The sequence below is a fragment of the Malaclemys terrapin genome, chromosome 1 (genome assembly GCF_027887155.1).
Source record: "Malaclemys terrapin pileata isolate rMalTer1 chromosome 1, rMalTer1.hap1, whole genome shotgun sequence".
Classification (NCBI taxonomy): Eukaryota; Metazoa; Chordata; order Testudines; family Emydidae; genus Malaclemys; species Malaclemys terrapin.
The window spans coordinates 354,633,133-354,651,038 of record NC_071505.1 but is presented as its reverse complement, the minus strand read 5'-3'; the positions used below and the strand labels follow the sequence as shown (position 1 = coordinate 354,651,038).

The following is a 17,906-nucleotide window of genomic DNA, read 5'->3' as shown; positions in this document are numbered from 1 at the left end:
CGCCAATTACAGGCCAGTAAACCTGACTTCAGGACGGGGCAAGCTGGTTGAAACTATAGTAAAGAACAAAATTGTCAGACACATAGATGAACATAATTTTTTGGGGAAAAGTCAATACGTTTTTTGTAAGGGGCAATCATGCCTCACCAATCTCCTAGAATTCTTCAAGGGGGTCAAGAAGTCTGTGAACAAGGAGATCCAGTGGACTTAGTTTTTCAGAAAGCCTTTGACAAGGTCCCTCAACATAGGCTCTTAAGCAAAATTAGCTGTCATGGGATAAGAGGGAAGGTTCTCTCATGGACCAGTAACTGATTAAAAGATAGTAAACAAAGGGTAGGAATAAATGGTAAGTTTTCAGAATGGAGAGAGGTAAATAGTGGTGTCCCCCAGGGGTCTGTCCTGGGGCCAGTCCTATTCAATATATTCATAAATGATCTGGGGAAAGGGGTAAACAGTGAGGTGGCAAAATTTGAAGATGATACATAAGAGCATAAGAACATAAGAACGGCCCTACAGGGTGAGACCAAATGTCCATCTAGCCCACTATCCCGTCTTCCGACAGTGGCCAGTGCCAGGTGCCCCACAGGGAATGAATATAACAGATAAACAGCAAGTGATCCAACCCCTGTCGCTCATTTCTAGTTTCTAGCAAAGAGAGTCTGGGGACACCATTCACGCTCATCCTGACTAATAGAGGATAGGTCCATCAATGGCTATGAGGGTCCTGTGGCACCTTTGAGACTAACAGAAGTATTGGGAGCATAAGCTTTCGTGGGTAAGAACCTCACTTCTTCAGATGCAAGTAATGGAAATCTCCAGAGGCAGGTATAAATCAGTGTGGATATAACGAGGTTAGTTCAATCAGGGAGGGTGAGGTGCTCTGCTAGCAGTTGAGGTGTGAACACCAAGGGAGGAGAAACTGTTTCTGTAGTTGGATAGCCATTCACAGTCTTTGTTTAATCCTGATCTGATGGTGTCAAATTTGCAAATGAACTGGAGCTCAGGAATTTCTCTTTGGAGTCTGGTCCTGAAGTTTTTTTGCTGTAAGATGGCTACCTTTATATCTGCTATTGTGTGGCCAGGGAGGTTGAAGTGTTCTCCTACAGGTTTTTGTATATTGCCATTCCTGATATCTGACTTGTGTCCATTTATCCTCTTGCGTAGTGACTGTCCAGTTTGGCCAATGTACATAGCAGAGGGGCATTGCTGGCATATGATGGCATATATAACATTGGTGGACGTGCAGGTGAATGAGCCGGTGATGTTGTAGCTGATCTGGTTAGGTCCTGTGATGGTGTTGCTGGTGTAGATATGTGGGCAGAGTTGGCATCGAGGTTTGTTGCATGGGTTGGTTCCTGAGTTAGAGTTGTTATGGTGCGGTGCGTGGTTGCTGGTGAGAATATGCTTAAGGTTGGCAGGTTGTCTGTGGGCGAGGACTGGCCTGCCTCCCAAGGTCTGTGAAAGTGAGGGATCATTGTCCAGGATGATCTACAACCCAAGGAAACTCTCCTCTGTAAGATTTAGAAATTCCAAGGACATTGAAGTACTGCAGTCCTTCCTGTCTGTCCCTCCTCATGGCCTTACTGTCCCTGGTGTGAAAGTTTTCTGTTTTGGGGCTTCTGCTGTTTTTAGAGGCCTCCCTGGCTCTCACTGACTCTCTGTCTCAGCTGACAACTTCGCTTTCTTCACTTGCTTGTTTCTCTTTCTGTAGTTTCTCTCTTTGGCTCTTAAGTACAGTTTGGATGAGCGACGCTAAGCAGAGTAAAGCAGCACTGTATTTCCTTGCAGGGAGCGTCTGTGCCAGCAGCAGGGACATCAGCAACCCCTGGAGATGCCACTGCTCAATTATACCTACTCCCACCCTTCCACCTTCATCCTGCTGGGCATCCCAGGGCTGGAAGCTGCACACGCCTGGATCTCCATCTTCTTCTGCACTGTCTACATCATAACACTGCTGGGGAACTGCACCATCCTGCTCATCGTCAAAACAGAGCCCAGCCTCTACCAGCCCATGTTCTACTTGCTGTGCATGCTGTCAGCTGTCGACCTGGGCCTCTCTACTGCTACAGTGCCCAGAATGCTGGGCATCTTCTGGTTCAACTTCAGAGAGATCAGCTTTGGTGGCTGCCTCACCCAGATGTTCTTCATTCACACGTTCACGGGAATGGAGTCAGCCATCCTTCTAGCCATGGCCTTTGACAGATACGTGGCCATCTGTGACCCTCTGAGATACACTGTGATCTTAGCAAAGAAGAGAATTGCACTGATGGGCCTGGTGATTATATTGAAGCCAGGAGTCCTCATTTTCCCCATGGTATTCCTGGTTGACCGTCTGCCTTTCTGTAGAGCCCATGTCCTTGCCCATTCCTACTGCGAGCACATGGGAATTGCAAAGCTGGCCTGTGCAGACATTAGGGCCAATGGAGAATATGACTTGCTTTTAGTTTCCCTCTTAGTGATGGATCTGATCATGATTTTCTTGTCCTATGTTCGTATACTACAGGCCATCTTCCGGCTCCCATCCAATGACGCACGCCTCAAAGCTCTCAGCACCTGTGGCTCCGACATGGCCGTGATGTTCATATTCTACACCCCAGTGCTTTTCTCATACCTCACACACAGGTTCGGCCAGCAGATTCCCAGTTCTGCCCACATTCTGGTTGCCAGTTTCCATATCCTCATGCCCCCCATGCTGAACCCAGTCATTTACGGGGTGAGGGTGAAGGAGATCCGTGAGAGGGTGCTGAGAAAATTCCCCAGAGAAAGCGCTACTTACTCCTGTTTCTGCTGATCAGTGCAACCTCCAATAGAGCTTCTCACATCCCAGAGCAATACGTTTGTCTGGGGCCTTTTGAACCTGAACTCGGTAATGATGCATTGCTGTCATTTCTCGTCTGCTCTGTGCCTTGGAGAGCTGGGGTGAGACTGGCAAAGGCAAGGCAATATTCTCCTGTCACCAGTGACTTTGCCACTTATATGTGGATCACTTCAAGAAAACCAAATTGGTCAAGAGGCTGTGGGAGAACTATAGAACCAATGTGGCCAGCTATAGGAGAGAGACCAATAGATTTGGAGCGCTGCTGGGGAAAGGGCTAAAGTTCTTCAATCCAACACATGGTGAGGAGAACTCAAGTATGGTATTTGCATCAGTCCTCATTGCAGGGGATATGAGGGAGATTCCCACACCTGAGCCATTCTGTTTAGGTGACAGATCTGAGTACAGCTGCCCATACTAGCCAATGGCCATTGGTGGGCCTGGCCTTCAGGGACTTCTCTGATTCTCTTCTTAAACCCAGTTAGACTTCTGGCCTTTACAACATCCCCTGGCTCAGAGATTCCCGTGTTTTTGGAGCCATCTCTTCTGAGATTCTTCAAGTTCATCTTGTTTTCAATGTGAGACTGTCTGGGTTAAAATACTCATGGGGAGCAGGCAGGGACAAAGGAGGCTGTACCAGCAAGGGGCTGTCGGACGCCAGAGAAATTAGAAAAGCCTCAGGGACACAAGGAGTGGGTGGTGTTTTGTTGGTGTTTCTCCTCTATGGATCTAATGGGTGAGCCTCATGCCTCCAGGGTATCCTGGGTTGAAATTTAAATGAAAGCTGAGATTCATAGATTCCTAGGCCTGAAGGGCCCCTTGAGATCCTCTAGTCTGACCTCCTGCACAACGCAGCCTAGAGCCCTGCCCCCAAAACGTTCCTGGAACAGAGCTTTTAGAAAAACACACACCTTGATTTAAACATTGTCAAGGATGGAGAATCCACCACAACTGTACATCTTTCCAAAAGGTAATTAACCTCACTGTTAACAATGTGCACCTTATTTCCAGTCTGCATTTGTCTAAATTCGATTTCTAGCCATTGGCTCGTGTTAGACCTTTCTCTGCTAGACTGAAGAGCCTGTTATTACATATTAACTTATAGGCTGATGGAATCACCCATCAACCTTCTTTGTCATGCTAAATGGATTGAGCTCCTTGAGTCTGTCACTATAAGGTGGGTTTTCTAACTCCTTAATCATTCTTATTGAGCTACTTAGGCACCTGAAAACTATAGCTTTTTGGCAGACAGAAGCACTGTATCTAATGTCTATAGAAAGAAAGAAATATATACAGACCCATTAAACACCTGTTTAAACACCCGTTAAAGCCCTATTTTAAGGCGGGTGGGTCCCCCTGGGGCTGGAGCCACTTGCTGCTGATGGGTCCGCTGAGGCCGCTGGCCAGCAGCCAGGCCCTGACAACACTCCTACTGTTAGTCCATCCCCCTGCCAGGGTATATTTAGTAAAAGTTAGGGGCAGGATGCAGGCTTCTGTGAATTGTTGTTTATTGCCGGTGATCTGCCCCTAACTTTTACTAAAAATTCCTGTGAGAGACTCTTAACCTTAGTGATGGGATAACCTACCCACAGGGAAAGTTCCTTCCTGATCCCAGGAGTTACAGGGTGGCAGATGCCTTTAAGAAGTCGGGTGGATAAGCTATTAGAACTCCTGGGTTTTCATCTGCAATTCCAATTTATTGACTGTCCCCTGACTCTTGTATTCTGAGACAGGGTGAATAGGAGAACTCTACTACTTCTCTCTCCTAGGCAGTGCTCACATTCTTCTGTCACATCCCCTCCTGCTTATCTCCATTCCAAACAGGCCCAGGTGGGTTCTCCCATCAGAAGTCCTGGTGTCTGCTTATTCTTGTTGGCTGTTTCTGAACGCTCTCTGGATCTCTTGTAGCCTTGCTCAGACAGGGTTACCAGATCTGAGCAGAGGGTCCAGCGTCAGATGAACAACTGACTTCTATAGTAGCATTCGAACACTCTCCTTTGTTTTTCTACATCCCATTCCATATTCATCCTAACATTTTCCTTGCTTATCTTAGTGTGCTACCCACTGAGCAGGGATCTTGGCTGAACTCTGCCCCAGCTTTTCCTTGTGTTTTGATGCCAAGAACCCTGTAAGATGTATGAGCAGTGAACATTTGCCATCACATTTGCATTACATTGCCTTTATCAACACTATATTCCACCTGTCATGGGGCTGCCCATCCCCCTGGTTCAGTGGGTTTTTCTCAAGCTCCTCACGATCTTCCCCAGTCTTGATTATCCCAAATCATGTTCTGTCATGTGCAGAGTGGGCCCACTCCCTGCTCTTTCTTCCCAAGTCAGTAGTAACTCTACTGCAATATTATTAATAGATGGACAGATTATAAGGCCAGAAGGAACCACTGTGATAATGTAGTCCAAAGGTTCTCACACTGTCAGACAGGTCACTATTCTAGGGGGGCGTGAAATGCTTTGAGGGAAAATAAATTTCCTGCACACATTTTACCCACAGCAATGAATAACTAGCAGATCTGGTACTCAGATGGCACTGTGTGTTTGACAATAGGTGGTGCTGTGCATTTTGACGGATTTTTGTTAAGCCTGACTTCAGTACCAGGCAAATTGGTTGAAACTATAGTAAAGAACAGAATTGTCAGACACATAGATGAACATAATTTCTTGGGGAAGAGTCAGCATGGATTTAGTAAAGGGAAATCATGTCTCACCACTCTACTAGAATTCTTTGAGGGGGTCAACGAGCATGTGGACAAGGGGGATCCAGTGGATATATTGTACTTAGATTTTCAGAAAGCCTTTGACAAGGTCCCTCACCAAAGGCTCTTAAGCAAAGTAAGCTGCCATGGGATAAGAGGGAAGGTCCTCTCATTGATTGGTAAGTGGTTAAAAGATAGAAAACAAAGGGTAAGTATAAATGGTCAGTTTTCAGAATGGAGAGAGGCAAATAATGGTGTCCCCCAGGGGTCTGTTCCGGGACCAGTCCTATTCAACATATTCATAAATGATCTGGAAAAAGGGAAAGTAGCAAAATCTGCAGATGATACAAAACAACTAAAGACAGTTAAGTCCCAGACAGACTGCAAAGAGCTAAAAAAGTGATCTCACAAAATTGAGTGACTGGACAAGAAAATGGCAGATGAAATTCAATGTTGATAAATGCAAAGTAATGCACATTGGAAAACTATACATATAAAATGATGGGGTCTAAATTAGCTGTTACCACTCAAGAAAGAGATCTTGGAGTCACTGTGGATAGTTCTCTGAAAACATCCACTCAATGTGCAGTGGGGGTCAAAAATAAGAAACAGAATGTTGGCAATCGTTAAGAAAGAGATAGATAATAAGACAGAAAATATCATATTGCCTATATATAAATCCATAGTACGCCCACATCTTGAATACTGTACGCAGATGTGGTTGACACATCTGAAAAAAACATAATTTGGAATAGGAAAATGAACAGAGAAGGAAAACAAAAATGATTAGGGGTATGGAACAGCTTCCGTATGAGAAATTAAAAAGACTGGGACTTTTCAGCTTGGAAAAGGGATGACTAAGGGGGGATATGATATAAAGTCATGACTGGTGTGGAACAGTTGAATAAGAAAATGTTATTTTCTCCTTTACATAAGACAAAATCTAGAGGTCACGCACTAAGTTCCTTCTAAGTTGCACAGATGCACAGCAAGCTATCAAGGGCCATACTGGCGGGGAGAGGTGCCCTTCCCCTGTCCCGGCCTGGCCCCATTCAGCCCAGTTAGAGCTGCTGTGGTAATTGAGAGGCGTCCTGCCTCCGGCCCGCTGCCTCTCCCCCGGCCCCAAGCTGCTGTGGCAAGAGAGGCCTGGGGGGAGTCCTCTCTCGCTGCCGCAGCCCCGGGCAGCCTGAACCCAAGGCTCTCATCCACGGCCCTACCGCAGAGTCTGCACCCCCAGCTGGGCAAATTGCTTAGAGCAGGACAGTCACCTCCAAAGGCTGGGGTTCCTTCACTACTAAGGCAAACGAAACCAGCCAAAGAGAGAGGATTTTGGTTTTGCTCTACTGGATAACCAGAAGTCATAAAAGCAATTGCCTCAGATGCATCAGTTCCCTTGTATCACCACCAATAGCACTCCTTATAGGAACAAATGGTTATGAAAATCAGTGTCCCCAATTAAAGGTTCTCCTGATCCCAAAGGGCCAAGTCCCAGACCCAGATCAATATATAACTCAGATTTCACTCACAAATCACGCACTTGCCAATCCTTTAGAATCTAAAAATCTAAAGGTTTATTCATAAAGAGAAAGAAACATAGATGAGAGTTAAAATTGGTTAAATTAAATCAAATACATATAACAATTGCAAAGTTCTTGGTTTAGGCTTATAACAGTGGTGGAATAAACTGTTGGCCAAATACAAGTCTCTGGAGTACATCCACATATTTGGATGGGTCGTTCAGTCCTTTGTTCAGAGCTTCAGTTTGTAGCAAAGTCCCTCCAGAGGATAGAAACAGGATTGAAGACAAAATGGAGGGGTTTCCAGGGCCTTTTATATCCTCTGCCCATGTGCAAGGACACCCCTTTGTTCTTCCTGTGGAAAATCACAGCAACAAAATGGAGTTTGGAGTCACATGGGCAAGTCACATGTCCATGCATGACTCAGTTCTTTACAGGTAGAGCAGCCATTGCTCACATGCTACCTTGAACGTTACCAGGAAGGCTCCTCAGATGAGGATTGGAGTCTCCCAAGGTCCATTGTCAGTTAAGTGTTTCTTGATTGGGCACTTATTCTGAATAGTCTCTTCTCAATAAGTTGGCCAAATGCTTCATTGGTGCTACTTAGAATCGAACACATTGAAATACAAGTAGATAGCCAATATTCATAACTTCAAATATAAAAATGCTCCACACATACAAAGAGCATAATCACAATCAGCAAACTACAACCTTTTCATAGACACTTTACTTGTTTAAGATTTGCTGCAACTATATGACCTTGGTTGCAACAATGATCTATAAGGTCACAGTTCATTAGGTAATGTCACATCCCCAATGCAAGAAGGGATGACACAAACATTGCTGACTGCATCCCAAGAGCTCTCCAACCTTGGTTATCTCTTACTACAGGTAAGATTGGGTTAGAAGCTGTATCAGTGTATAACAGAAATGGATCATCAAAGTCATGTTCAATAACATGAATGAATGTCTTTACAAACTCAAGGTAAAACTTAGTTAAAACAATAGTGGATTAGATCTGTTCTTCCTGTATGTTTCATGTGCTAAAGAACATAGCTACTTTATACATACAAGTTCAGGGAAATTTTTTTCACTAGACAAAAGACTATATTATATATACACACACAGGCAGTATAAGTTTTAAACAAACAATTTAATACTGGTACACAGTGATGATGATTGTGAAGCTTGGTTGAGGTGGAGGAGTCAGAGGGTGGGATATTTCCCAGTGAATGCCTTACTGCTAAATGAACTAGCAATTGACTGAGCCCTCAAGGGTTAACTCTCACAACACTCTACGAGGCAGCAGGAAAGGAGGGAGGGCAGACAGACACACACCTTTGTGTGAGAGAAAAAAATTGCATTGCCCCTTTAAGTAGCTGACCCCAGGCTTAAGTACACTGACCTGTTAATTAAATCAGCTTGCTGAGACCTAAGAAGGCAGCTACTGCCTAGAAGCTCCCTCCCTCCGTCGTGTGTCCCCCCTGCTCTATGAAAGATGGGGTAAGTGGGGTGCAGGAGCAGGAGGGAGGGGAAGACACCCTGACATTAGCTCCCCTCTTCCCCCGTACAGCAAGCAGGAGTCTTGAGGAGCAGCTCCAAGGCAGAGGGCAGGAGCAGCACATGACAGTGGTGGAGGGACAGCTGCAATTGCTAGCCTGCTGGGCAGCTGCTGCACAGGGAACTTAGGGGAGCGGGGAGCTGATAGGGGTCTGCCGGTCCACCCTGGTTCCAAGGCCCCACCAGCTAGCTGCAACAGGATGCTCTTCCTGCAAGCAGTGGACAAAACAGGTGGCTGCCAAACAACGTTAGAAGGGAGCATTGCACAACTTTAAATGACCATGTTTTATTTTATTAATGGAGATATCCTATCTCCTGGAACTGGAAGGGACCTTGAAAGGTCATTGAGTCCAACCCCCTGCCTTCACTAGCAGGACCAAGTACTGATTTTTCCCCAAATCCCTAAGTGGCCCCCCTTAAGGATTGAACTCACAACCCTGGGTTTAGTATGCCAATGCGCAAACCACTGAGCTATCCCTCTCCTTCCCTAATTGATCAGCAACCTAACATCAAAACAACGTAAACTGGGACGACTTTAAGTGAGCAGTTCCTGTACAGTGTTCTCGTTAGCTAATTGCTAAGTTATCAGCACAAAAACCCTAGCATTTTCAGGTGCCTAATTAAGTAGAGACCCCCTCGAGACTGTCACTTGATGCGCTGGGGTAACACTAATCACAACCCTCCTGCCAGAACAGGCACCCCTCCACTCTTGTCCTGCTGAGCCAGACACTCCAGTCAGCTTCAGCACAGTCGCAGATGTTGGACCATGCCTATCTGCAGTTCTCAGAAACTGAGATTAACTCAGCCCAGGGGCTTCTCAATTAACAGAGACTTTCCCAGTGTCCATTGTTCAGCTTTTCTGAGAGTATGAGCCCCAAATAAATCTATTTTACTTTGTATAAAGTTTAAACAGAGTAAATTCATAAAATGTCCGCCCTCTATATCACTGATAGAGAGATATGCACAGCTGTTTGCCTCCCCCAGGTACCAATGACTTACTCTGGGGTTATTAATAAACAAAAGTGATTCTATTAATATAAAAAGTAGGATTTAAGTGGTTTCAAGTAATAAGAGAGAGAACAACGTAATTCACAAAGCAAAATAAAACAAAACAGGCATGTCTAAGCCTAATACATTAAGAAACTGATTACAGGTAATATCTCACCCTCAGAGATGTTCCAATAAGTTTCTTTCACAGACTAGTCTCCTTCCTAGTCTGGGCCCAATCCTTTCCCCTGGTACAGTCTTTGTTTGATCCAGCAGACATCTCAGGTGGTAAGCAGGAGTTTCCTCATGACTGGCAGCCCACTTTGTCCTGCTCCACCCTCTTTTATAGTTGTGGCACAAGGAGGGAATCTTTTGTCTGTGCTTGGCCCCCACCCCTCCTTCTGAATGGAAAAGTACAAGATTTCAGATGGATTTCAGTGTCAGGTGACATGGTCACATGTCCCTGTGAGACCTCATTCTTCATTACCCACGGGCGGGCCCACACGTACACAGGAAGGCTTGCAGGTAAACGAGCCATTTACAACTCGTTGTTTCTGAAGCACCCTTAATGGTCTCCACTTAATCTGACTACATTAGTAGTACAAGTTTATACCTTATATTTCTAACTTCATAAGTAAGAATGATACATGCATATGAATAGGAAAATCAAATTCAGCACATTATAAGAACATAACAACATAAGAACAGCTGTACCGGGTCAGACCAAAGGTCCATCTAGCCCAGTATCCTGTCTACCGACAGTGGCCAATGCCCGGTGCACCAGAGGGAGTGAACCTAACAGGTAATGATCAAGTGATCTCTCTCCTGACATCCATCTCCACCCTCTGACAAACAGAGGCTAGGGACACCATTCCTTACCCATCATGGCTAATAGCCATTAATGGACTTAACCACCATGAATTTATCCAGTTCTCTTTTAAACGCTGTTAAAGTCCTAGCCTTTGCAACGTCCTCAGGCAAGGAGTTCCGCAAGTTGACTGTGCGTTGCGTGAAGAAGAACTTCCTTGTATTTGTTTTAAACCTGCTGCCTATTAATTTCATTTGGTGACCCCTAGTTCTTGTATTATGGGAATAAGTAAATAACTTTTCCTTATCCACTTTCTCCACATCACTCATGATTTTATATACCTCTAGCATATCCCCCCTTACTCTCCTCTTTTCCAAGCTGAAGAGTCCTAGCCTCTTTAATCTCTCCTCATATGGGACCTATTTCAAACCCCTGATCATTTTAGTTGCCCTTTCCTGAACCTTTTCTAGTGCCAGTATATCTTTTTTGAGATGAGGAGACCACATCTGTACGCAGTATTCGAGATGAGGGCGTACCATCGATTTATATAAGGTCAATAATATATTCTCAATCTTATTCTCTATCCCCTTTTTAATGATTCCTAACATCCTGTTTGCTTTTTTGACTGCCTCTGCACACTGCGTGGACATCTTCAAAGAACTATCCATGATGACTCCAAGATCTTTTTCCTGACTCGTTGTAGCTAAATTAGCCCCCATCATATTGTATGTATAGTTGGGGTTATTTTTTCCAATGTGCATTACTTTACATTTATCCACATTAAATTTCATTTGCCATTTTGTTGCCCAATCACTTTCCAGTAATATGGTACAAGAGACCTTTTGCATAAAGTGCATTCCATCTGTCATTTTCAGATTCATAAGCCTATTTTCATAGCGCATATAGATTGCAAGTCACAGTAATGAACTATCATTTTAAAATATACACAGATAAAGAGAGCAGCCAATTCCCGTCTCTGCCTTAGCACAGAGCCCAAGAGTTCTCACCTCCCTTTGGGAAGGTCCCTTAGTTAATGTTTACTCCTAAAGCTGGATAAATTGCACCGAAGTGCAGACATGGAAGAAGAGACATTAGCTAGAGTGTCTCCCGTCTCCAGCCTGTTTGCATCCAGATGCTGTTTCTTCCCTAGAGGCTGAGCGAACCCCACTGGGATTGCACAGAGCTATATTATAATGGTGCACACCCTTGTGTCAGCTCTTGGCATGGGATGTTGCTGCAGATGCTGGAGTAGAGTGTGGGAAATGGTATCTGAGGGGGATTCCCAGGGAAGACACTTCCATCTCAGGATTCACAGGTACCCATCTTTTGCTCAGGAGCTCACCTGCTCGACAATCCCAGTGCAATGTGGGCATGATGGGATAGAGAGTAAGACTGTGCTCCTTTCTGCTCTGCAAAGCCATTACATTTTCTTTTAGCAGTGTTATCTGTTCAGACTTTCAATGTGACTGAATGTTCCCTTGTTCGTGCCTGGTGAGACAGAGTAAATATAAATGCTTGATCTAGTTTCTTTATCGACAGATTCATAGGGCTCATGGTCAGAAGGCACCATTAGATCATCCTATATTACCTCCTGTATAATACTGGGTTTTACATTTCACCCAGTTTCCCCTGTATTGAGGCCAAAGACTTGTGTTTGACTAAGACTGGTCTACGGTACGATTTCACATCATAGAATCACAGAGCCACAGGGTGAGAAGGGACCGTGAGGAACATCTCGTCTAACACCCTGCCAAGATGCAGGATTTGTTGTCTCTAAACCATCCAGGACAGATGAATATCCAGCCTTCATTGGAAAACTTCTAGCGAAGGAGCTTCCACATCTGTTCCATTGTCCTCCTGGCCTTACAGTTAGGAAGTTTTTCCTGAGATTTCATCTAAATCTGCTCTGCTGTAGTTTGAACCCACTGACTCTTGTCCCACCTCTGTGGCAAGAGAGAACAACTTTTCTCCATCTTTTTTTATGGCAGCCTTTCAAATATCTGAAGACCTCTGTCATGTCCCCTCTCAATCTCTTCTTTTCCAAACTAAACATATCCAGTTCCCTCAGCCTTTGCTCATTTGGTTTGTATTCCATCTCTTTGATCATCTTTGTCTCTCACCTCTGGATCCTTTCCAGTTTCTCTACATCCTTCCTATACATCGGTGACCCAAACTGGACACAATATTCCAGCTGAAGCCTAACCAGTGCCCAGTAGAGAAATACTATCACTTCCCATGACTTGAATGCTGCTAATACATCCTAAAACTGTATTGTCTTTTTTGCAATAGCAAATAAATCCGCTCCCCTGAGACATGTAGATATATCAGCCTAACCCCAGGGTAGACCCCACCATGAGGTTAACCTAGTTACCGCCTCTCAGAGGGGTGGATTACCTACACTGATGGTACAGCAGCACTGCTGCAGCATTTGAAATGTCGACAAGCCCTCAAGCAGATCTTCCAGTAAAGCATCCAGTCTGGATCTGCAGACACGGGGACTTGGAGAATCCACCACTTCCCTTTGCAGTTTGTCCCAATGGATAATCACCCTCAGTGCTAAACACTTGGCTCTTATTTCCAACTGAAATTTATCTGGCTTGGGCTTAGCTCTGCTTTTCTCCACTATATTACAGAGTCTGTTATTACCCATGGTTTTCTCCCCATGAAATTCTCCATTTGATCATCCTTTTGATACGATAAATAGATGAAGCTCTTTAAGTCTCTCACTGGCCGGCATTTTCTGCAGCCTCCAATCCTTTTTGTGACTCTTCTGCACATTCTCCAAATTTCATTTCACCAATGCCATATGCAGAGGTAAAATCCTTCCCCTGCTCCAACTCACCACTACGATGAGTTGGTTATCTACAGTGACCTGTAAATCCTTTTCAGGGTCCCTCAATTCCATAATATAGTGATTGAGTCTGTGGGTCGTTCCTGCCTTCCCTGTTCTGAGATGATAACTTTGCATTTGACTGTATTAAAACATTTGTGTCTGCCCTGGCTGCCTCATTGTAACCACTCTGCCAAGTTTGGGTCCCCTGCTATTTTATCTGCAGTGATTTTCTATTTGTTTCCACATAACTGATGAAAATATTTATTAGCATTGGGCCTAGAACTGATCCCTGCAGAACTGCACTAGAAACACCCCCATTCCCTGCAATGCCCCATTGACAACTGCTTCCTGAGGTTGGTCAGCTAGCCAGTTTTTAGTCTGTTTTACACGTGGTCTACTGATATTGAATAGTGTTGTTATCTGAATGTTTTCCCCGACTACATCAAATGCCTCAGAGACAGTTCCCTTGCTCAACCAAACATGTACAGCCATTAAAGGATGAAAACTTATTTGGCAAGACCTGTTTCCATAAACCCTGTTGGTGACTCACATTAATTATATTCCTTGAGTTTTTGTTAACTAATCCCATGCCAGATTTTCCATTTTTTCCTAATCTTGTCAAATCTTCTTTTAAAAAACTTTCCCTTTAATTTTTAAACATTTATGTTTCTGCTGTTTGTAACTCTCAGGTTCTACATCACTTCATGTGATATGACTTCTTTACTTTCTTTACTGTGGAATTGTGGCTTGTTAGCTATGTAATAAGCTTTTTTTAAAGAACTCCCAATTTTCATTCCCATTTTTCTGAATATTTTTTCCTCCCAATTAGTTTTGTGGATAATTTGTCATCTTTGAGGAATTAGTCCTTTTGAAGCACTAATTATCTATAAAAAGAAGAACAGGAGTACTTGTGGCACCTTAGAGACTAACAAATTTATTAGAGCATAAGCTTTCGTGGACTACGGCCCACTTCTTCGGATGCATCATATATACCATAGCCATCTTGGGGAACTTCATCATCCTGTTCATCGTGAAGACGGAACCAAGTCTCCATGTGCCCATGTACTATTTCCTCTGCATGCTGGCCATCAAAGATCTGGTCCTATCCACGTCCACCCTCCCCAAAATTCTGAGCCTCTACTGGTTCAATTCCAGGGAGATATATTTCAGTGCCTGCCTCACCCAGATGTACTTCATTCACTCCTTCTTAGTGATGGAGTCTGGGATCTTTGTGGCCATAGCTTTTGATCGCTACGTGGCCATCTGTGATCCCCTCAGACATTCCACCATCCTGACAAACTCCATGGTTGCCAAGATCATCCTGGCCGTGGTGCTGCGCGGCTTCATGCTCATACTGCCCTATCCCTTCCTAGTGAGGCAATGGCCATATTGCAGAACCAACATCATCCCCCACACGTACTGCGAGCACATAGCTGTGGTGAACCTGGCCTGTGCTGACATCCGCGTGAGCAGTTACTACGGCCTCTTTGTAGTATTCTGTGTGAGGGGTCTGGATATGATTTTATCACTGTGTCCTACACCCAGATCCTCAAGGCCATCTTCAGCCTCCCCAGAAAGGACGCCCGGCTCAATGCTTTGGGGACCTGCAGCTCCCACTCTGTGTCATCTTAACCTTTTACATCCCAGTTATTTTCTCCTCCCTCACGCACCGGTTTGGCCACAATGTGCCCCTGCATTTCCACATTCTCATTGCCAACGTGTAACTCCTGGTGCCCCCATGAAGAACTTCCTTTTATTTGTTTTAAACCAGCTGCCCATCTCAGAAAAGATATACTGGCACTAGAAAAGGTTCAGAGAAGGGCAACTAAAATGATTAGGGGTTTGGAATGGGTCCCATATGAGGAGAGATTAAAGAGGCTAGGACTTTTCAGCTTGGAAAAGAGGAGACTGTGGGTATGTCTACACTATGGGATTAATCCGAATTTAGATAATTCGGATTTGAGAAACAGGTTGTATAAAGTCGAAATGAGTGCGGCCACACTAGCACAGTAATTCGGTGGTGTGCGTCCAAGTACCGGGGCTAGCGTCGATTTCTGCACCGTTGCACTGTGGGTAGCAATTCCATAGCTATCCCATAGTTCCCGCAGTCTCCCGCGCCCATTGGGATTGTGGGTTAAGATCCCAGTGCCTGATGGGACAAAAAACATCGTTGCAGGTGGTTCTGGGTACAGCCTCACTTCCTCCCTCCCTCCCTCCCTGCATGAAAGCAACGGACGGCAGACAACCATTTTCGCGCCTTTTTTCTTGGGTGGGTGAACACTGCAGACTCCATACCACGGCAAGCATGGAGCCCGCTGAGGTCAAGACAGCACTCATGAATATTGCAAACACCTCGCGCGTTCTCGTGGAGTTTATGCTCAGCCAGGACCAGAAAAACGAGGAGAGGAGGCAGCGGCGGCGGCAGCATGATGAGGACATGGACACAGACACGGATACAGAATTCAGTGAAACCACAGGCCCCGGTGCTTTGGAGATCATGTTGTTAATGGGGCAGATTCTATCCATGGAACGCCGATTCTGGGCAAGGGAAACAAGCACAGACTGGTGGGACCGCATAGTGTTGCAGGTCTGGGACGATTCCCAGTGGCTGCGGAACTTTCGCATGCGTAAGGGCACTTTCATGGAACTTTGTGACTTGCTGTCCCCTGCCCTGAAACGCCAGAATACCAAGATGAGAGCAGCCCTCACAGTTGAGAAGCGCGTGGCGATAGCCCTGTGGAAGCTTGCAACGCCAGACAGCTACCGGTCAGTCGGGAATCAATTTGGAGTGGGCAAATCTACTGTGGGGGCTGCTGTGATGCAAGTAGCCAAAGCAATCACTCAGGTGCTGCTACGAAAGTTAGTGACTCTGGGAAATGTGCAGGCTATAGTGGATGGTTTTGCTGCAATGGGATTCCCTAACTGTGGTGGGGCAATAGACGGAACCCATATCCCTATCTTGGCACCGGAGCACCAAGCCACCGAGTACATAAACCGCAAGGGGTACTTTTCAATGGTGCTGCAAGCACTTGTGGATCACAAGGGACGTTTCACCAACATCAACGCGGGCTGGGCGGGAAGGGTTCATGACGCTCGCGTCTTCAGGAACACTACTCTGTTTAAAGGGCTGCAGCAAGGGACTTACTTTCCGGACCAGAAAATAACCGTTGGGGATGTTGAAATGCCCATAGTTATTCTTGGGGACCCAGCCTACCCCTTAATGCCATGGCTTATGAAGCCATACACAGGCAGCCTGGACAGGAGTCAGGAGCTGTTTAACTACAGGCTAAGCAAGTGCAGAATGGTGGTAGAATGTGCATTTGGCCGTTTAAAAGGTCGCTGGCGTTCATTATTGACTCGCTCTGACCTCAGCCAAAGAAATCTCCCCATTGTTATTTCTGCTTGCTGTGTGCTCCACAATCTCTGTGAAAGTAAGGGGGAGACCTTTATGGCGGGGTGGGAGGCTGAGGCAAATCGCCTGGCTGCTGATTACGCGCAGCCAGACACCAGGGCGATTAGAAGATCACACCATGAAGCGCTGTGCATCAGAGAAGCTTTGAAAACCAGTTTCATGGCTGGCCAGGCTACCGTGTGAAATATCTGTTTGTTTCTCCTTCATGAAAACCCTCCCCCTTTACTGACTGATTTTCTGTAAGGAACCCACCCTGCCCCTTCCCCCAGCTTTCTTTCAAACCAAATAAAGTCACTATCATTTAAAAATCATTTATTCTTTATTAATAGATTAGAAAAAGAGGGAGGGAACCCGGGTGGTATTTGGGAGGAGGATTGCCGGGAAGGAAAAAGCCACAAAGAAAAGGTTAAAAAAATGACAGCCTTTTGCTTGGGCTGTCTACTGGGGTGGAATGGGAAGGTGTACGGAGCCTCCCCCCCCGCGTTCTTACACGTCTGGGTGAGGAGGATACAGAACATGGGGAGGGGGGAGGGTGGAACAGGGGCTGAAGCGGCAGTCTGTTTTCCAGCAGCCGTTCCTGAACCTCCACCAGATGCCGGAGCAGCCCCAGCGTTGCATCCTTCATCCTCTGGTCTTCCTGCCGCCATCTCTCATCTCGATCGTCTCTCCTCTCCTCACGTTGGTCCCTCCTGTCCTCACGTTCACTGACTTCTTTCCTATACTTTGAAACTGTTTCCTTCCACTCATTCAGATGAGCTCTGTCACTCCTGCTGGATTGCATAATTTCAGAAAACATGTCCTCCCGCGTCTTCTCCTTACGACGCCTTATCTGTGATAACCTTCGGGATGGAGGAGGGAGGCTTGAGGAATTTGCAGCTGCTGTAGGGAGGGGAAAAAAGAGAGAATTGTTTTAAAAGCTACATTTTGCAGAACAATGCTTATACACTTTCACGGTGACCAACACTGTTCACATTACATAGCACATGTGATTTCTGTGCAAGGTCGCATTTTGCCTCTTAATGCTGAGTGCCTGTGGCTTTGCTGCTAGAGATCACAGGTCTGGGCAACAGAATTCGGCTTGCATGCGGCCATGGTAAGCTTCTGCGCCGTCCTTTCCCACATACCAAGCATAGCTTGTAGAGTGCTGCAGAAGCCTGGCCAATCTCAGCCAGTTGGGGGGGGGGGCAGTGTGGTGGGGCTTGTCTGGGCCCCTTCAGGCAAGTAGAGTGCTGCGGTTTTTCTGTTAACATTCAGCAGCACCAGA

At 45.6% G+C, this 17,906-nt stretch overlaps 1 protein-coding gene and 1 pseudogene across 1 annotated transcript; both read left to right on the top strand.

Moving 5' to 3' along the window:
* The first annotated feature begins 1,831 nt into the window (after positions 1–1,831).
* LOC128848994 (olfactory receptor 52J3-like) lies at positions 1,832–2,791 on the top strand. Its single transcript, XM_054049351.1, has one exon. It carries the CDS (start codon positions 1,832–1,834, stop codon positions 2,789–2,791), a length of 960 nt encoding a protein of 319 aa, XP_053905326.1.
* A 957-nt stretch (positions 2,792–3,748) lies between these two features.
* On the top strand, positions 3,749–14,972 carry LOC128848921 (olfactory receptor 52B2-like; annotated as a pseudogene).
* The last annotated feature ends 2,934 nt before the right edge of the window (positions 14,973–17,906 follow it).